The sequence below is a fragment of the Dipodomys merriami genome, unplaced genomic scaffold (genome assembly GCF_024711535.1).
Source record: "Dipodomys merriami isolate MVZ:Mamm:240054 unplaced genomic scaffold, mDipMer1.0.p SCAF_13, whole genome shotgun sequence".
NCBI lineage: Eukaryota > Metazoa > Chordata > Mammalia > Rodentia > Heteromyidae > Dipodomys > Dipodomys merriami.
Window position 1 is genome coordinate 35,823,880 of NW_027202604.1, and position 21,466 is coordinate 35,845,345.

Below are 21,466 nucleotides of genomic sequence, written 5' to 3' on the forward strand. Positions count from 1 at the left end.
TGGGTTTCTTTCTGAACAGTGTCACCTCTTCCCTCGTTTTCACCCAGTTTTTCCTTCCCAACCTGCCTGCCCCACCCCCCAGCTGGATAATTCATTTTCAACATGTGTAGTGAGTATCATGGCTGCGTTTTGATGTCTCTTTTGTGTGTGCTTTTCTCTAGGGAAGTGACCACTCTTGGTATAAATTTGGTTCTTATGAAATGCTGATTCTGGGGTTTTAGAATATTTTCTCTCACTCTATGTTTTAACAGTTTGTGAGATTTTATTGGCTTTTGTGCTCTAGTCTGTTTTCCTGCCGCACCCCATATCAGCAGTAGGCTTCTTTCTTAATCCTCTCATACATCCTTCTCGTGCCTATTTTACGCCTTTGCTAAATATGGAATATACTGGTAAGATGTGCTCTCGCATTTATCTTTAAAACGCTGGCAGTGCATGAAAGATATACTTCAGATAGGTCTTGTGATTGTAGTCATTTTTACCTGCTGGTGGTGTGCCATCCTAATTCAGGATGAAAATTAAAGTGATCACACTGTTCTTAGGTTGGGGTCCTTGTGAGTGTCAGGGTACAGTGTGCTGTGACTCGTGGAATGGTAGCAGTAGTGATTTCTGAGCTCCGTGATGAGTCAAGTGTATCTGTGTCTTCCAAAATGAGATCTTCAGAGAGTGAATGTCTGAGGAGTCCCGACAGCCTGCAATGTTAACTGCGTCTCTTCTTTCGTAAGATTCATATGGTAGATTGAGAACTTTGAAATTTCCCAGAACATTAACTTCACATACTTTGTGAGACACTAGCAGGAGGAAGATATTAATACCTAGACTTTGATGTTACAGGCTTAATCAGCCATGAGTATTGATCATTTGGATTTTGAAAAAAAAAGAAAATATTTACTAACACCATTCTGAGTATAAAAGTAGCGTGCGCATGCGCGCGCGCACACACACACACACACACACACACACCAACTGTATTGGAAAAATAACATACTGTTTTAACATAACGTTACATTTGACATTATCTTTGGTTATCTAGAAAAAATTATGAATTAGAATAACCACGAACAATAATTTTAAACAGTCTAGTATAGATCCAGTATACTAAACACTCTGAAATAACCACTAAGAAAATACTGGTACAATCTCCATATAAGTTTTGTACATGTACAAGTTTAGCCTAATAAAATAAAGATCATATAGAATGATACATGTAGCCTTTTGCAATTCATGGTAGAGGTTAATAATATTTTATACCTTACATTTTGTAAATGGTTTCGTTTTATTTAGCTGGTGACTAATCCAGAACTTTATGAAAACATGTTAAGATACAAACATATTTTGTGCCATTTATATCCATTTTGTGCTTAAATATTATATATATATATATATATATATATATATAATTATGTTTCCTACTTTTTCCTGGAAATATCCCTTTGGAAATTGTCATTTAAAAAATTTGAACCAGTTGATAGATTTTTTTCTTTAATATTCTTTTATTCTTTCACTTGGTTTTTCTGTCTCTGTTCATGTCTCTTTCATTCTTGGCTTATTTTCTCATATTCCTGGAGACATTATTTAGCAACTTTTAGAAAGAATAAATTGAGCTGGGTGCCAATGGCTCATGCCTGCAATCCTACCTACTCAGGAGGCTGAGATCTGAGGATCACAGTTCAAAGCCAACCCAGGCTTTGGAAAAGCCATGAAACTATGGCTGAAGTGGTAGAATGCTAGTCTTAAGCTGAAGAGCTGAGGGACAGTGCCCAGGCCCAGAGTTCAAGCCCCATGACCAACAACAACAAAAAAAAGTAAATTGAAAGAAAATTTCTTTGTGTACTTAATGCATAAAAGTGTTTTTTTTCTAACTCCATTCTTAATTAACAACTAAATATTAAGGACTGATCTGACATTTACTTTTAAATAAATCTTACCTGGCATAACAATGATATACAACAAATACTAGTAGTGACTAATTAGAGAAGTGTGTGTGTGTGTGTGTGTGTGTGTGTGTGTGTGTGTGTGTGTGTGTGTGTGTGTGTGTGTGTGTGTGTGTGTGTGTGCGCGCCAGTATTGAGACTTTGACTTTCCACTCAACTTTATAACTCACAGATAGCACTCTACAACTTGAGCCGTGCATCAGGTTTGGGCTTTTATGGAGTCTCTAAAATATGTCCGTCCAGATTGATTTCAAACTACGATCCTTATATCTCAGTCTCCTGAGCAGCCTGAAGTGTTGGCATGAGCCCCCAGCCCCCAGCAGGTTTAAAGGACCCTTAAAACATGTGTGAAACTCTAACTGGGTATAGGAAAAAAATCTACAAGACTCACTGGGGACATAGAAATTCTCCTTGGGGTTCTTTAAGCTAAGAAATCGTTTTCCTTCAGAATTCTGGAGTTATTGCATGTATTATCCTTCATCCATTTTTTTCCCCTTTTTGCTTCTGAGAGATTAATTTTCAAGTTCTCATTTCTCTGCACTATTATTTTTGCTCAAAAAGCTTTTAGAACATCCTTATTACTTCCAAATGACCGTATTTTTTTAATATGCTTTATCTTCTCCCCCTTTTTATATTGGTTACATTTCTAGGTTAAATTTTATAATTCACATGGAGATTTTTTTATAATTATGGAATGTTCTGGCAATTCACATTTGTACAAGGCCCATAAGACCTCTCTGCGGAAGCCTTATCAACTAATGGAGCTCTGGATGAACAGGCCAAGCATCAAGCTGGCCTATGTCAATATCTATGATCTTTTTGGCAGGAGCTTTTCCAGAAAAATCACTCTCTTCCTTAAGCAACATACCCATGGTTCTAGCATTCTATAATCTGCAGTTTAATATTTCCAAGAATGCCTTCCCATTTCAATATTTAATATACTGGCCTGTACCCATTCCTTCCCTCTACCCCATGTTTAGCACACTGTCTCTCATCTACCTTTTGTCCCTTGGGTGTCCACAATATTACTGTGTGTTCCTTACAATTGTCTTCAGAAATTTCCATTCCATTTCCTGCCTAGAGGAGGAAGTACAGTCGGATTTTGCCTTTCATATATAAGCACTTCTCCCATAGTTCACTTTGCACCTCTGCCTGCTATGAGCAAGTCTGGTAGTGTTACCCACCAAAGGAGTTTTAGATCTAAATTTCATGTGTTCTGAAAATGTCATTAGCTTTTATCTGTCTCCTGGCCTTCCAAAATATCATTTCAATAACTTTTCCATTAATAACTAATTTCCCTTTGTTTATTTCATTAACTTTCATCGTCCTTGCTGCTCACAAAATGTGTTTTTCCTCCATAAATAGGTTGAAATTTTTTTCATTTTTATCAGGGAATTCTGTTCATTTTTAATAACTAACTTAAATACTGTGGTTTATCTTGATATATTGCTTTCTAGAAATGATATTTAACAGTGGCTCTGAGTGACAGTACTCATTTCTTCAGCTCCAAGCCAAAATTCATATAACAAAACCAAAAAATGCCTAATATAAAAGCAAATTTGGTATCTTACTCGAATTTCTATTTGTATCCTTTCTAAAGCATGTGAATATCCATCTCAGTTTTACGCCATTTGTCTTTCTTCATTTAATGTCCTATGCCTATCGTGCTCAAGATCCTTTGGCATTATTTTTGTGCAAGTACTAGGGCTTTAACTCAGGGTTTAAGAGCTGTCCTCTAGCTTTTTCTTCTCAAGGCTGAAAGTCTAACACATGAGCCACAGTTTTACATCTGGCTTTTGGGTGGTGCAGTGGGGGTAAGAGTGTCATGTACTTTCTGGCCCAGGTTGGCTTTGAACAGCGATCCTCAGATCTCAGTCCTCTGAGTAACTAGGGTTATAATCATGAGCCACCATGGTTCAGCTACGCTGTGACATATCGATTATTAGTTGCATGCTTTCTTGACTTCGACTTAGAATTCTGAGAATGCTCCTGCTCACACCTACCTTCCACCTTACTTACCTTATTGTGCTCCTTTTCCCAGGCAGATCCTCGCAGCAGCCAAAAGAGCCGATCAAGTGGGCCACTTCCTTTGGGTGGGATCAGACAGCTGGGGATCCAAAATAAACCCGCTGCACCAGCATGAGGACATCGCCGAGGGCGCCATCACCATCCAGCCCAAGCGAGCAACGGTGGAAGGTACATGGCCTGTCACCAGTGGGATCTGTTCCCAGACTGGCAGCTGTTGGTTGGTGGCTAGAGGGTGTGTCTCTTTGGGGGGGGGGTGATGTTTGTAGATAATATCTGCAGAATCGTGGCAAGTTTTAGCCATGAAATTGAAAAAGATGCCAAGCACCTCGTCTGTGCTTTCCATTGACATTCCTGTTTTGTCAAGATCTTTTCTTTCATGATAATATCACAATTAGCCTCTATTCTTCCTTCTTGCTACAAGAGCTTTCCAAGAGAACATTACCATTAATAATAAGTGAAATATTAACACATCCAAGAGTGTGTGTAAGTACTCCACATCTTTGCAGAGATTTTCCCTTTGTGATTTATCCTCTATTTTCTTAGCAGAAAACTACAAGGATCGTTTTTCCCTCTCGTCCCTGGAGTATTCTTCTATACTCGAGAGGCCTCTGATTATAGGCACCCCACTCTTCAGAGAACCCCATATCAGCTAAGATCTCTAGGTCTTTGTTTCCTACTCTTTCTCTTGTTTTTCTAATTTTTCCCCTTTCTTTCATTTTTCCTTCTTTGGTGATTAGAATTTATTCTCTTCTTGCATTTAAAAAGAAGACTTATTACTGAAGTAAGACTCTATGTAAGGGGGGGTGATTAACTTCTCTCCTGACAACAGTCCTCCATCCCTTTCCTGATGAATCATGTCTCTATAGTTTTCCTAAAGCATGCTTTTGCAGGTTAAGTAGAACTCCATCCATTTACTCAAAAGGGATCAAATATTTGCATTTCTTTCTATTCTCTCTCCACTCCAATGTAATTAATTATTCTCCCCAGAAGGTAGAATGATGTGTGTTGGTTTTTATGAAACAAGTCAGGTTTTGGTTCTGCCTACTGCTGGTCCCTCTCTGTGTTATCTAAAAGAGATAAAGATCCCCTGAGTCACTTACGTGTATACCACAAGGCTTTGAATTATTTTCATTCCTTAATACAGAAGATTGCCTATCTTCCAGCACCGACCAGTGTATTTGCAGATGGATTGCAAGGGCAAAAGATAGTATTTTAACTATCTCTACTCCTTTTCACTCAGAAATATGTATCTATTATATTCCTGGCTTTGTATTGGGACTCACGAAAACAAAAGGATGGAGATTAAAATTTTCTCACCCTCCCAACACAGAGTTGTAAGAAGGAACACAGTGGTCATTTCTGTGCAATGGCAATGTGGTGGTTGGAGAGACCACCTGAGGGGAAGCTGATGCATGAAGTAATGACGGAAAGATAATGAGGAGGAAGCCCACAAGGAGATGGTGAAAGAGGAACAAAATGACAGACACAGGGTGAGCTGCCAATAATTCATTATGCAGCATTGCCCAACACTCCGCCATGTTGAATTTATTCTACAGTGCCGTCTGTGGCCGTTGCATTCCATCTGAGATGAGGGCAGTAGTCTCTGTTCTTGCTTCCCAGCAGCCCACAGATGCTGCTCTATGACAATGCCTATAGTTAATTTGCCTCAGTGAAAATATGTCTGTAGGTGCCTTTGAACTCTGGCACTTGGTTCTTTGCCTATGGTTTGCAGATCCTCAAACAACTTGTTTAGGTGGTTGTATGTCAGAATGAGTGAGGCATTGCCAGCTACACCAGGACCTGGCATAAAATATGGCTGAAAAGTAAGCCAAAGTTATATTGAGGAGAGTCTTGAAAGCCGTAAGATGAGTTTGTGTTTTCTTCTGCATTTGTTAAGAAGCAACCGAGAATGTTATATGAAGTGGGCCCAGGAATGGAGACCTGGAGGACTCCATATCAGGCTGAATGGTGACAGTTGGTATTTGGAAAGACAGAACATTGCAATGTCTGTTGTAGTCCTCTCATCTTAAGCTTGAGATACTATGTGGACATGGTGCCGGTATTCTATGTTTACTTAATCCTAGGACCATGGGATTGTAGGAAATCACTCATTTTCTCTAGGGCTTTAAAAATACTCAAGAGAAAAATGCTACCGTCAGGTATATATAGGGACACACAACTTTACAGAGCCACAGTAAGAACAGTCTAAAAAGGAAAAATGGAAATAGGTATGGAAAAGATGAAATAAAGAAGTGTTATTAGAAAAGCAATGGTCGAATGTAACAGAACAGTAAATGTTTGTGCAGAATTTTCTGCTCCTACTCAGAGAAGAGTGGAGAGGTCCTTTCCGAGAAAGGGCCATAGCTTTTCTCTAGCCAAATGGCCATTGTGGGTGATTACAAAGAGGATCCAGCATCTTCCTTTTCCCTATCAGGTGGAACATTGCCCATGCAGCTCTATGAAGTTACAGTGCTGTGTCCCAGAAAGTGAAGTAAGAACTGTATTTGGTCATGCTGAGGCTTCTGATCAAAACTATGACATCTAAAAAAAAAATTAAACAAACTACAAATGGAATATCTTCTGTCAAGGCAAGCAGGTTTTCTTATCTTGCCTAGAGTTTGTGTTTGTTTTATGTTTGCTGGTTTTTGTTGTTTTCTTGTTTGTATTTGTTTTTTGTTGTTATTGTTGTTTGTTGGCTCTATCATTTCTTTTTCATGATGGACAAGTGTTCCCATTAGATTATTCCGGACTAGAAGCATTCTGCAGTATTCAGAATATACACTTGTGTCTTTGCCTGAGTTAAACACCCAGATATAAGAAGTAAAAACCTAATTCATCATCTACATTTTCACTCTGTACATGTTTTGCCAACAACTGGATTATTGGCTCACCTAACATAACAAATTGTTTGAGGCCAAAGTGCTCACAGGTGCAAAGCTTCTGTGAAAAGTAATCTTTTTAATCTCCTTGTATGGCTTTTATAACTGCTCTTATTCTGAACTTATAGGGGAATAAAAGAGCTCTTGGTGTTTCCTAGCTACAAATGTCGCTCCTCCTTATTTCAGTACAATGGTGATAGGATTCCAGGCAGGAAAGAATCAGCTGTGGTCTTACTGGCTGTCCAACATTTGGGGGGGGGGCAGATCTAGGGCAAGTCTCCAGAACTTGGCCATTCTTCCATCTCCCTGGCCAAAACACTTCTGTAATTTTTAGTTTCTCTGTGTTTTGTGATGAGCCAAGGAATCCCTGGCATTTTCCTCACTTATGTATTGGCCCGTTAACTGAGATGCTGCATAAAATCCTGGGCAGCGCCTGGCTCTTCAGAGAAGAACATATCCAAATTGCTTTCAACTCTTCGCCTCCAAAATGTCCTGTATCTAACAGAGTAGGCTGCCCTGGACATCATCCTCTTAGCCAACAAGGGTCATGGACCAGCATCTCCTCATCTTTGCCATTGTCATTAGCAACAGGAGCTAAATGTCATGGAGAGTGAATTTTCACATCACTCTCCTGGCCCTCACGGTGGCTGATGACTTTGCAGTGGGTCTCAGGAATGCTGGATCATGTGAAGAAATAGCCAAAACATAAAAATAAAATAAGGTCTAGACCCCACGTAAAAGGATTTTCTGGTTTGATTCAAGATGGAATGAATTCTTTGTTTTCCATACACCAGACATTTCAAAGCTGAAAAGGTCTGAGCTACAATAGTTCTGATTCCAAATTAGCTTTGCCCTTCTTCACCCTTTCTTGCCTACCTGAAGGGTTGTACAGACGTCCCAGAGTTGTGCTTGCTGTCAGAAGAGAACACCAAGAATGAAAAGCTGGCTTGAACCCCAGTGCTACTCCTATGCAAAGCACACGTCTTTGAGACCAAACCCCCAGTGACTAAGGGAACAAGGAGCCACCATCTGCTCATGGAAGTGTGGTATAGCAACAGTTTTCCTACGCAAGCAACAGGGGCCGTTAAACAGGATCTCATTCCTGTGACCAATGAAGATGGACTGTTTGTCCACCTTCTCAAATTCAACTTGTTTGAGAATGGAGCCTAATTTTGGAAGAAAAACTCCATAAAAGCAAAACAAAAGCCAGACCCAGTAAAAAGAGTTTTAGTTGTCAAATTAAAAAACAACAACAACAACAAAAATAGGTGTAGCTTCCTCCCAGGCCTCTAGACTCATATGTGAGTTTATAAGCTGTGTATATTCTACATACAAAAATAGGTCTCAGTTTGTCTGGGCTCAGCCATGCTGTGGTAATGGTCCAAATGTACAAAATGAGCAAACAGGCTTTTCCTCACTCTGGTAAAGTCTAATGTGGCTCTTTGTGACTTTTCAGGAGATCGGACAAAGACTCCAATAACTGTTCAATCTGGGTAATACTGTCCAAATCCTGGTTGGAGTAGGTTTCATAGAGGATGAGGGGGTCTTGATCATAGTTTATGTTTCACCCCACCAACCACCTCCAAAGTTCATGAGCTCAAGACTTTTATGAATGAGTGCTGAAGCCCCCTGGATCTTTTGAGTGTCTTCAGAGACTTTCCTATTCTCTGAAAGTGACAAGATGGTAATAAATAAATAAATAAAGGCTACAGAAGAAAGTAATTCCTTCCAGAATAAGCTGATTTTTACCTATGAAGTCATGTCAAAACATACTGATAGAACAAAAGATTAAGAACTTCCTGTAGTAGATACTTTGCTTTCTTCACATCATAAGTTCTCTCATATATAGAAAATGAGCAGTTAGGATTTGTAATTGCTATTTACAGCTCTAGTCTTCTCTGATTATCTGTTGACCAGGGAGAGATATGTTATTGTGTGTCCTGTGTGTCCTGGGTTGATGAAAAATCTTCTACTAAGAAGAGTTGAGGAAATATGGAAAGAAAGGACCGCAGATGATCGTGAATTTCCAGGGACATGAATAAAATACATGAAATTAAGAAAGGGGATTTGAGAATTCAAGCCAGGGATGGATGAAAACACAATGATATTAGTCAGCGAGAAGTTGCAGTAGAAAGAAAGAGAGCCCAGGAAGGGGAAATTGAACATGTGAATCTCTATAAATTGACCAAGAGCAGGGAAAGTCACAAACACCTGAAACGTTATCACTAGAATACTCTACCACCTGTTGCCAAAACAAAGTGTTCTGAGATCTATCCACTACCTGCTTTCCTTCTTGTTTAGAACCATGTTTATTCACTCTCTTACCACAAGGACAAGGAAACTGTTCATTTCTCTTTACCATTTAAGAGAGTATTGACTTTTGCCTAGAAGAAGGCAGTTAATAACAAAATGGTGAGACAAAGGACAAAGGGTGAACCAATGCAACAGTGATACTCACAAGACACTATGTTGAAAATGAAATTTACAACTTCCAGAAGGGGGGAAGTCGGGGCAGGGAGGGAAAATGGGAGAAAAAGGAGAGGTGGGAAACAATGTTTGACAAGAAATGTACTCATTGCCTTACTTATGTAACTGTAACCCCTCTGTACAACACCTTTACAGTAAAATTAAAATAAACATTATTGAAAGGTAATGAAAGATGACTAAAACAACAAAAAAAGAAGGCAGTTAAATAAAGACTGAAACTAAGTTTTCTCTCTTTCTTTCTTGAAGCAATATCCAATCTCAGGAGCCTACAAACTCTCCCATGAGTAGCAAAGCACTACACTTAGTCTAGTAAATAGGTGTGAATAGTTGGGTTGACTATGAATAATATGGCATAAATGCTTGAGAACCGTTAAATCCAAGACTGAATATGATATGAAAGAAAGCAGTAGGGAGAATTTAAAGGTCCATTAAGTTGAGGCAAATAGTGGCTGGAAGAAAAGTGACCTATAAAAACTAGGCAGTTAAAGGGGCTTTGTTCTCTGCTCATTTGGAAAAGGGAGGGGGAAATATCCTTCTCAGGAAGAGATGTGTGCTATAGGTTAATTGAAATTTTCAGATGGAAATGACCTTCCTATAACTCTTAATTAGAAACTAATGTTAATCAATTGTATAAGGGAATTCTATACCCATAGTTTCTAAGGACTGTGTCTACTGTACTGTTTGTAATTTGACTTAGAAAATTACTTTCCTAGCCAGGTGCTGGTGGCTCATGCCTGTAACCCTAGCTACTCAGGAGGCTGAGATCTCAGGATCAAAGTTCAAAGCCTTTTATCTCCAATTAACCACCAGTAGCGCTGTGGCTCAAGTGGTAGAGCACTAGCCTTGAGCTGAAGAGCTGAGGGACAGCATGTAGGCCCAGAGTTCAAGCCCCATGACAGATCAAAAAAAAAAAAAAAAGAAGAAAAAAAAAATAAAGAAAAGAAAATTCCTTTCCTTTCCTCTTAATGCAGCAACTTTTTTTTTGGGGGGGGGTCAGTTATGGGGCTTGAACTCTAGGCCTGAGCACTGTCCACTTAAGGCTAGTGCTGTGCCACTTGAGCCACAGCACCACGTCTGGTTTTCAGGTGGTTAATCGGAGATAAGAGTCTCACGGACTTTCCTACCCAGGCTGGCTTTGGACTTTCCTACCCAGGCTGGCTTTGAATGGCGATCCTCAGATCTCAGCCTCCTGAGTAGCTAGGATTACAGGCGTGAGCCACGGGTACCTGGCCTTAATGCAGCAACTTTTAAAACAATTATTAGTAAAAGATCTGATTACTGGTTTTTTTGTGTGTCTATGTTTGTCCTGGGGTTTGAATTCTATCCCTGAGCTTTTGTGCTCAAGGTTAACACTCTTTCTTGGAAGTTAACTAGCGATAAGCATCTCAGACTTTCCTGCCCAGACTGGTTTCAAACCATGATCCTCAGATCTCAGCCTCCTTGATAGCTTGGATTTCAGGCATGATCCACTAGCACCTAGCTAATTATCACTATTACTATCCTTTGAGTCTGCACTTCAAAACAGAAGGTTAGTTTTCCTTACTGAATTTTAAGTTGGGGCATAAGATAGAAAAGGGCTCCCAAACTCTCATAGGTTGGTGCCTTCATTCAACATATCTTTACAAAATAAGTTGAGAATGCCTTGTAATTCTACCTTAGAAGTAAAGAAATAAGATGCTGCCCTATATTAAAGAATCTAAAGTCAAACAAAGTATATGAAGATATCACAATGTTAGAGATGAGTCAGGATAAGCCTTAGGCTGTCTGGATACTAGTAGGTACAGGTTTTCACTGATAAAAAGAAGCATTGCTGAAATTGAGCTTTGAAGAAGAAATATCAGCTGACGTAGGAAAGAGGAAAAATGGAGGGGCTTATTTGGGTGGGAACAGAACTTTTGAAGGATGGAATGTACCATAAACACTCTCTCTCTCTTCCCTGTCAGCTGGCAGAGGGTAAGACAACTAGATGAGTAACAGAAAGACAAGAAATGCATTGTACAGATACTGTGTCTGTATTTCCTGAGAGTCTGAAGGGAAAGGGAACGATCCATAGCCTGTTGTGTATTGGGTCTAGACTGAGATAGCAATCTAGAACTAAATGGATTATTCTTACATGCGTAATCGACTCTAGAATTTGTCTTAAGAGAATCAAAATCTGTACCATATAGCACACTGACTTGAAATTGGAATGAATTTCAGTTAGGACTAGCTTGGCCGAGGCTTCTAGTAAATTCTTACACAAAAGCTAACTAATTCCTTAAATTACCATGACTAAAGCAATACTAATTTTATTCAGTTTTTTCACTACTTACAATTTATATTCTGATTTAAAGGCCATGATTTTTCAAGCTTATTACCTTTGGTTATTGTGAGATTTTTTTCTAGAAGTGTGATTTGCATAGACCAAGATATGCACATTTTAAATGCACTACTCAGTGACTTCTTATATATGTATATATGAAGGTAATTACCAAAAATATGTCATCTCTTTTTTAACTCAGCTTATCACTGGGCTGAAAAACTCAATTTATATTCATAATAATGAGGATTTCTTATATCTACTTTCTTCTAATAAACTATCGGAGAGTTTTTTGGACCATCCTTTCAAATATCTGCTTTATTTATTCCATATACTTACTATTTACTGGAATGGAGTTTTTAATTTTTTTTTTTTTTGGTTATGAGGCTTGAACTCTGGGCTTGGGCGCTATCCCTCAGCTCTTCAGCTCAAGGCAAGCACTCTACCACTTGAGCCACAGCACCATTTCTGGTTTTCTGAGTGGTTTATTGGAGATAAGGGTCTCACGGAGTTTCCTGCCTGGGCTGGCTTTGAACCTTGATCCTCAGATCTCAGCCTCCTGAGTAGCTAGGATTACAGGCCTGTGCCACCAATGCCCAGCGAGTTTTTAATTTTTAAGGTAGAATTTAGGACTATGCTTGTGTTTTGATAAACAGAAATTTACTCTAAGGTCGCAGGAAGTATTTATGAAACATATGTATAATAGAAAAATGTATATTTTTTGTTGCACAGCTGGAAAAGGAAGTATTGTGATTTGATGATGTCATCAAATTTAAATATGTTGTCCTGTTTGTTTTTAAAATGTGAAAATATTTCCATCATTCAAGGGGAGTCCCCTGGTTCGGTTTTCTGTTTCCAGTTCTACTGTCCTTAGAGGATGAATATTGCCTCTTTTTTGCTTCATCTGTATAGAATTGACTCTTCATGTCACATCAGATGAGTCTTGGCTAGTCTTGAACTTTGTAGAACTATTGTATTGTATGGAAGCATGTAATGTATGTGGGTGAGGGTAGCTGAGATTTTCTTCATTCAGCCTCATGTTTTAGACGTGGATCCTCACTGTTCTGTCTAACAGTAGTTGCTTTTTGGACTGCTGTGTTCTATTACATTGTTCCAACATGCTACCATGTGTTTATCCGTTCTCACGTCCTCTACATTTGCTTTAAGAGTACTCTGCAGATATGATGTCTAATAGCTCCTGTTTGGAGCAGAAAGATTACATTAAAGCACAACAAATATTGCTATTATTTTTTCTACTTTCAGGAGAACATGACTTCTCACACATTTTCCCACTAATGTGCCATTTTGATAAAGTAACCTGATGCTTTTCTCCATCTTCCATGTATCTCACAGTGCTAGAGCTCCCTTAATGAGCTTTTGATGCTCTTGTGAAGAAAAGTCACCAAGAAAAATAATAGCTGTGGATGGAAGGCAGCAGGATTGTCAGATAATAGACAAAGATATGGCTAAATTATGCAGGCAGTTTCAGAAAATGGAAAGGATTCCTATGATCTCAGTTATGACATGAATATTAAGAATTCACGAAGTTCAGCTATTAATGATGATACTAATAGATTTTAAATTTAGCTGTGATTTTGATTTGTTTTTCTACCTATAAACTTGATTGCTTCCAGACAGATACAGGTATACATGAAGGAAAAGGTTCAGTTATCTGATGAATTTGATGAATACAAAACCAACCTCCTCCTGATCCCTAGAAACAATTCATCATTTAATTTTCTGCCTTAGGATCAGATAATTTTAGAATTAGCTATAAATCTTCCACTATTTTTTTCTATTTTTAACAAAATAAGTCACTTGTACAATATTTCTGTTTTCCCATTTTAGGGCATTCTTTAACACCATTGAGTTAGTTGCAGTTTTAGATTTTTAGATTTTTCATGGGGTATAAATTTGACAGCATCTAATCACTTTGACACTGACATTTGGGGTGCTAGTTTATTCTAACCCCACAGAATTTACTTTTTTAAGACTAAATTGAGGATTAGAATTCCATATGGAGTTTTCAATAATAAGAATCTGTTATGCCTATGCCAAGAAAAGCATAGCATTTTGAGCCCTCTTGAATTGATTATTTCTACTGTGCACATTCTTCATGCAAGTGTTGGTGACTTACACTTTGATGAGGTTATAATCAATATTCATGTGAATGACCTCCATTAAACCAGTGTGTGATTCTAAGAATGACCCAGGACTTTTTAGATATACTCAGTAGATAAAGAAGCTGAATCCCTTAACATTAGCCAAGGAAATATCATTTGAAAATGGAGTATGTACAGTTGTTACTATTTCCTTAATGAATAGAGCAGTTAGAAAATTAGATGGATCCATTAACCATGTTGATGGTGATACAAGTTTTTAAGACAGGACACACAATTATAGACTCATGCCTATAATCCTAGTTACTCAGGAGGCCGAGATCTGAGGATCCAGTTCAAAGACAACCTGCACAGAAAAAAGTCCATGAGACTCTTATCTCTAATTCACTACTTAGAAAAGGCCAGAGTGATGCTGTGGCTCAAAGTGGTAGCGCCCTAGCCTTGAACAAAAGAGTTCAGGGCCCGTGCTCAGGCCCCCAATTCAAGCCCCCTGACTGACCAAATAACAAACAAACAAACCAGAATCCCTTGACATTAGCCAGGTAAATATTGTTTTAAAATAGAGCATGTAGAAATGTTAACATTTCCCTCATGGATATAGCAATTGATGAAGCCGTTTTCCTAACAATGTACAGATGAGTTTTGGTTCATGAGAGGTGAGCGACAATACCTCTTTCTGTGCTTGACCACCAACACATGCTGTGTATACGTGATACAGTGCCTAGACCAGCCTCGACCTATGTGTTAATAAGCCATGGAAGATAGGAGAACAGAAACTTGGGGTCTCTAGTGATTATTGACATTCAACAATATCCCTAGACTTTATTCTTTTGAGAGTATTTGCAAGGAAAGAACAATGTACTCCTATCAATATAAGATCTCATGGGTAATTAATTACATTAGTTTCAGCTAAATATGTTGTATTCTGATGCAAATTATGTTAGGCATCACAAGCTCTACTGTAAACTCTTCATGGGTCTGCATCTGCATTACTATCATTCTTACCTCAGGAATTATTTTTTGTTTTGTTTTGTTTTAGCCATGGGGCTTGAACTTGGGTGCTGTCCCTGAGCTCTTTTGCTCAAGGCTAGTGCTCTACCACTTTGAACCACAGGGCCACTTCTGGTTTTCTGTTGGTTAATTTCAGATAGGAGTTTCACGAGAGGGCACCAATGGCTCAAGCCTGTAATCCTAGCTACTAAGGAGACTGAGATCTGAGGATCATGGTTCAAAGCCAGCCCAGGCAGAAAGTCCATGAGACTCTCTCCAATTAACCACCAAAAAACAGAGTGGCACTGTGGCTCAAGTGGTAGAGCACTAGCCTCAAGCAAAAGAGCTCAGGGTCAGTGTCCAGACCCAGAGTTCCAGTGCCATGACTGACAAAAAAAAAAAAAAAAAAGTCTAATAGACTACTCCCCAGGCTGGCTTCAAACTGTGATCTTCAGATCTCAGTCTCCTGAGTAGCTAGGATTACAGATGTTATTCCCCAGTGCACAGTTTAAAACAACTGTCTGTCTGTCTGTCTTTTTCTTTCTTTTTTGTCAGTTGTGGGGCTTGAACTCAGGGCCTGGGTAGCATCCCTGAGCTCTTTCACTCAAGGCTAGTGCTTTACCACTTTGAGCCACAACACCACTTCCCTTACCACAGAAATTTGTAGCATAGAAATATCGAGAAGATTTGCAGGGCAAGTATATGTGGCGTGGATTTGGTGTTCCCATATGTCTGCCTGCTGTTTATGGGACCAGTTAGGGTCTTTGCAGGTGTTCTTTCTTCTGACCATAAATTAAAGGTCTATGGAAGTGACATTTGATAAAGACCATAAAGTAAAGGTAGATCCCAGGCCCTCTCATATTTATAGTCTGGCCCGTATTAGAGGCATTAGCTCTGTGATTTTAGAATTAATCATAACCTGCTTTCTGCCATGAAACATCATCAGAGTATTGGAACCAAGACTGTGAAGTCACCAGAGGCACATTCTGATGACAGATTCTCTCCACAACTTTGTTTCTGTGCTCCTACTTCCTGTCAGAGAGAGATGGGATCCCAGGGTGCTCATTCTAAGTAAGACAGCTGCGTTGGAAACCACTCCATCCATCATTCAGCTTCCTGTACCCGGGGCCCACCAGAAGTTGCTTTCCTTACCACCCACTCACATCAGCTCTTGGAGAAGAGAAGCCACTTTAACCCATGAAGAGCACAACTGTGCTGCCAGTAATCAAGAGTCAATAGTCTGGAGTTTCTTTCCTCATGAGTGTGTGTGGGGGGGGGGCAGCCACCACAAAGGGACGGTTCTTCTCCTTGTCTTGTTTTGATGAACTAACAGTCAGGATTCCCCAAACAGGCTGGTGAGTGGAATGGACCATCATTTCTAGATGTACATTAATCAACATTTTACACTTTAAGTCATATTTTCCTGCTTGATAACTGCTATATTTAGCAGCTCAGTTTCATTATTTCATGAATAATCAGAAGTATTGTATGCATGCACATGTTTGTTTTCTTTTTAAATACATTTTTCTATGTGTTTATATGTATATACCAGTAAACTACATGTATATATTGCCCTTTGAAATACACTTGCTTGAGTAAACAGTGTTTTGTTTTCAGAGAAATGTGTTGACTATCTAATTGCATAGATAGTAAGTATTTATAGGCCGAACTTTAAAGTAATACCTTAGTGAGTACTGTTGGGAAAAAACTAGATAGCACCATCTACTAACTCTCAGAATGACACCTAGGATGAAGAAATGTAATTATGCAGTACAAAGAGAATGTTAGCACTACTCAAACACAGGGGTTGAGAAATGGAGCACCCACTTGAGATAGAACGTTCTTTCTTTTTGCTAAATGAGACTTATAAGGTCTCATAAAAAATGCACTAGTAAAAAATTCAGGTAACTATGATAAGAATGTGAGGGAGAAATCAGCATTATGTAAAGATAGTTGCATTTCTCTTGATCAAGTATGTTTTGAATTTGTAAGGCATCAACATGTCTGACAGATGGGTGTAGTTTTTGTGTGATGATATAAGCAAGAGCTTTAGAGAAAACATCACATGACTTCTTGTTCTACCTGAAAGATTTTAGGATGGTAGAAATACAATTGAGGCCTTTGAACGTGGCCCTCTACCAGTTGAACCCTGTATTTCTGTAATTTCACAGAGACCCCTCTCTAGACTAGGAAAACTCCTACCTGGCACCTACTTCATCCAGTATCATCTTTTTGTACTTCTAGCTCTTTAAGGAAAAAAATTAAAATTTACAATATAATATTAAATAGAAAAAGGAAATCTTCAGCTCACAAAGAATTGCACTGAGTTGATGGTGGGAATGTAAATTTGTTCAACCATTCTAGAAAGTAGTATGGAGGTCCCTCAAAAACCTAAACACAGAACTACCTTTATGACCCAGGAACTCTACTCTTGGGGCACTTATCCAAAAAATAATAAAGTAGGATACAGTAAAGCCACCTGGACAGCCATGTTCATTGCTGCACTATTCACCATAGCCAAGGTATGGAATCAGCCCAGATATCCCTCAATAGATGAATGGATCAAGAAAATGTGGTGTGATATATGTATATGCATATATATATAAAATGAAATTTTACTCATGCATTAGGATAGTGCATCATTTGCAAAGAAATGGAAGGACCTGGAAAAAATCATGTTAAGTGGAGTAAGTCAGGCCCAGAGAGAAAAGGATGTGTGTTTTCTCTCATATGTAGAACTATGTTTAATTTATAAATACATAAGTAAACATTTTGGAGTAGTATCCAAGTATACATAAATGCATTAACTGAAACATGGTAGATTCAGGAAAGAACTCAAATGGAAGAATTCCTTAGAAAGGCTAACTCACTCCAACAAAACAGATGACAGACAGCAAGTACTCAAAAGGGGGAGAACGTAGTCATAAAATTCATATCATTCAAAATTAAGAAAATTGAGGGAAGGGGTGATATTGGAAGGGATGGGGGAGTTCCATGGGGTGACATTGATCAAGATGCAGTGAGTGTATCCATGAACTGCTTTGTTGAATGACAGCTCCTCTATACAACTACTTCAAACTAATCTTTTTTTAAAAAATGCTTCTCCTGTAGAGCAGCAAAAAAGTGACATGTGTCTTGCATGTGTAGGCCAGGCAGGATGTTTATATACTTATAATCTCCCTGAAGGAAAGTTCTGGCACAGGTATCTTTTATCCTTTATGAAATGCTAAGCTCACGGTGGCTGTAGACAATGGGCTTTAGATGGCGTGGAGACTTGACAACACATGGGAAAGAAATGAAGAGGACAAACATGAAGGCACTGCTAGTGAGCTCTCCTTTCCCCTCCCCCAGCAAGCCTGTGTTCTGTGGAAATGCATGTGTTTCCTTGGTAGAATAAATAAGCTATTGGCTTTCACCTTCCAGCTGAAATGGGCATCCTGTATACATTTTTAGTGGCGATCACCTGTTCTCTGATAGAACTCAGTAGTTGCTGTTGAGTTAGGAGTGTGTTCCTTCCCGTAGGCCATGGTCAGCATTTCATGAAGAACCCCATGTCCAGCCCCTGCAAACTGTTCAGAATTACTTGGAACAGAATTGAGCTGTAGTACTGAGAAGATCATAGAACCAGCATACAGGTTCTATGTGTTGAAGGAATTGACCCAGGGGTTAAAAAACATAGCTTCTTTATGACATGGAATTTATCAGTCAGTCTATGCAAGGATTAGAGGGTAAATTAAAGAGTTTCAAGAGATACTCTTCAGGTAAATGGAGCAGAGAGCTGTGGGTGGTTTTTCTAAGCAACTGGACAGTGGAATAATGTTAACTTACCCCAAGAAGCCTTGTTCCAATTAAAAAATGATTGCAGTAATAGCTGACTGAGGGGATTTGGGTAATAGAAGAGGAAACATAGACATCAGAGAACAATAATTCTCATTGTTCTAATAATGATCCTATCCTATCTAATAACAATCTGACTCCTCAGTAAATTGAGAACTTGGCTCTCCCATGGATAATTGTAAATATCCAGGGCAGAGCAATGTGACACTTTTCTTCCCACACTGAAAAGTTGGAGAAACTTTGTTTGCCGAATATGTGGTTTAGGATAAAGTCCTTATGAACCTTTTTGTGATGGTTTTTATAAACTCACAGATTCTGCTAAGCAATATTGAGGTCATATTACTTTGGTGGGGTGTGACACACAGCGTCGAGAGACAGTAAACTATGAGTACTCGTGTTTTCTATAATCATCTTTTCCTATATTTCCATGATCCTTGCTTCTAGTTAGAGGGATGGCATTCTACAAGGGAGTGATATTATCTTCACTTTGGGTCAATTATTTACTTTGGAGACTATCTTACACTGGAGGAGGGGAAAATAAATACCCGTGTAATCATGAGAATTAGTAATGACAAGCCTTGCTCATGAGCCTTAGATAAAATTGAAGTTCTGTCACAAGCCCACCTGGTTTGCCTCTGTGATGTGCTCCGAACACTGAGGGGAGAAGCAGAGCATGTGGGTGTGTACCCCAGGCGCGGGGCAGGTGAAGCCCCATCGTCTTGTGCCTGCTTCGCACCTGCCCCTAGCAAAGCACCAGGCTGTATCTCTCATGACCTGCGGGGGCTTCCATTAGGTACAATTAGGTACTAGCACAAAGAGGGAAATGAAGACAGGTCATGCTGACAGGTGCTTCTCTTTGTTTAATTTTGGCACAGCTTCTGGCTTGGAGAAGGGAGCATTAAACAGAGCCATTTAATCGAATAAAAAATACTTCTGTGTGAAAGCCATTGACCATAGTCAGCTGACAGTAAGAGATAGAAACACTTCTCTGATCTCAGAGTCTCTGTTGATGATAGTGGGGTGAAAACCTAAGCATGGGAGATGAAGGAAATCATCTGTACAGGCATGGGCATGGTATTATGAAATCATGAGTTGCAGGCTAGGAAATAGCTATGCAGTCTGGTTTATAAAGGTCCTGAAGCAGAGAGGGTTGTTCAAAGAGCATTGGCTGGTCATGTTTGTTTCTTCGTTGTGGCTGTTGACGCAGCTTGAGAGCTCTGACGATGGAAATGACACAATTGATCAGCGAATGGACATTCCACATCAAGGCGCGCAATGATGCATAGGGCATGTGGTTCTTCTGAGCAGCCCAAGGCAAGAAGGAATAAAGGTATCGCCATTGTAGCTATTTTAGAAGGCATTTTTTATTGTTGAAATATTTATTCACATACTACAGCCCCGATTGTGCAAGAAGTTTGATGACCAAATAGTCACACAGTGTTTAGAGAAGAAGCCAGCCTGACACAGGGAAGAAAGCTGCACCACCTGAACTGCCCTCTGCCCATTTCTTAAAGGTGCAGCCAAGTGCTTCTTTCCAGAATGTCCTGAAGTAAGTGTGCTGCCCCAGCTTCCAGCTGGGTTTTACCACCTGTGAAGATTGGAACCTGTCAACTGAGTAGCTCTTCCCTCTCCATTTTCCCTCCGTGTGTTCACAGTGCTGCATGGACCATAGACCTCCTTTGAGCCCCACAGCTGGGGGAGATCAGATTCCAGAAGTCTGGTGACTTGTCACAAAGGCACCATAGGTAGCTGTGCATGTGAACTCCAATTCTTAGCTTTGATTTGTGAAGTAATTTATATATATATGCATGCATATGCATAGATCATATATATATATGCATATAGATTATATATATACACATACATAGACCTCTGCATATGCATAGAGAAGTGTGTGTGTGATATGTGTGCAATTGTTATATTAGTCGGTTTTGGTGACTATAATTAAATACCTGACTCAAGCCACCTATGAAGCAAAGAGGTCTGCTGGGCTTCTGATGGTGGATGTTCAGGTAGCCACGTTGCTTTGGGATTCGGGTGATTGATTTCAGCGCGTCACCGTGGGACTGCACATCTGCGTGTCTGGCTACCTCCTCAGTCAGGGAGCAGGCAAGACCAGGCCTCCCACTTTCCCCTCTGAGGGCGCAGCCACAGTGAGCTAAGGATTTTCCATGAGGCCCCAACTTCTGAGGTTCTGGATGTCACAATCCTACCCCCAGCCCTTGGGGCCCGAGCTTTATGCTTTACATGTGGATCTCTGGGCCAGGATTTGTGTCTTTTTAATAAGACAAAACTTTTAATAAGGTAATAAAATGTCCAGAACATGTGACCCTGGAGGAAGGAAATATATGTGCTGTGGATGGGCATTTGCTATTTTGATGTGTGTGTGTGTGTGTGTGTGTGTGTGTGTGTGTGTGTGTGTGTGTGTGAGATGTGTGTGTGTGTGTGTGTGTGTGTCTGTGTGTGTGTGTGTGTGTCTGTGTGTCTGTGTATGTGTGTGTGGTGATAGAAACCATGGCCCTGGACAAGCAGCCCATTTCTGACCTACATCCCCAGCCCTTTCAACTTCCTATTATTCATACTCCGGTCTGAACTTGACCTACATTCACCCCAAATGGGGTCATCTATAAAAAATAATAATGATTCCCACTTTGGCTTAGGTCTGGATGATTATTCTGACCTTGGGATGGTGAGTGGAAGAACTTTTTTGCAGCCTATTTCAGGCATAGTGTCCAATATAAAATAAGTACTTGCAAAAATGTCACCTACCTCATTACAGTGTATGGCTCTCCCTCTAGTGTGAAGGTTCCCCCCGCTTTCCCGTGCTCGCTCTCTGTGTTCCATTCCTGCAGCCCTTGGGGAGATGCAGGCACATAAAACAAGATGTGATGTACA

At 39.6% G+C, this 21,466-nt stretch overlaps 1 protein-coding gene across 6 annotated transcripts in view; it reads left to right on the plus strand.

The window, feature by feature from the left end:
- Positions 1-21,466, plus strand: part of Grm7 (glutamate metabotropic receptor 7) — a 597,974-nt gene that overhangs the window by 302,853 nt on the left and 273,655 nt on the right. For all 6 annotated transcript variants that reach the window (XR_011371182.1, XR_011371183.1, XR_011371184.1 and 3 more), the window contains exon 4: positions 3,973-4,127. Coding sequence is in view for 3 of the 6 variants with exons in the window: in XM_070019004.1 (XP_069875105.1) it covers positions 3,973-4,127 (155 nt within the window). In the remaining 3 variants the exon portion in view is untranslated. The remainder of the gene's footprint in view (positions 1-3,972; positions 4,128-21,466) is intronic.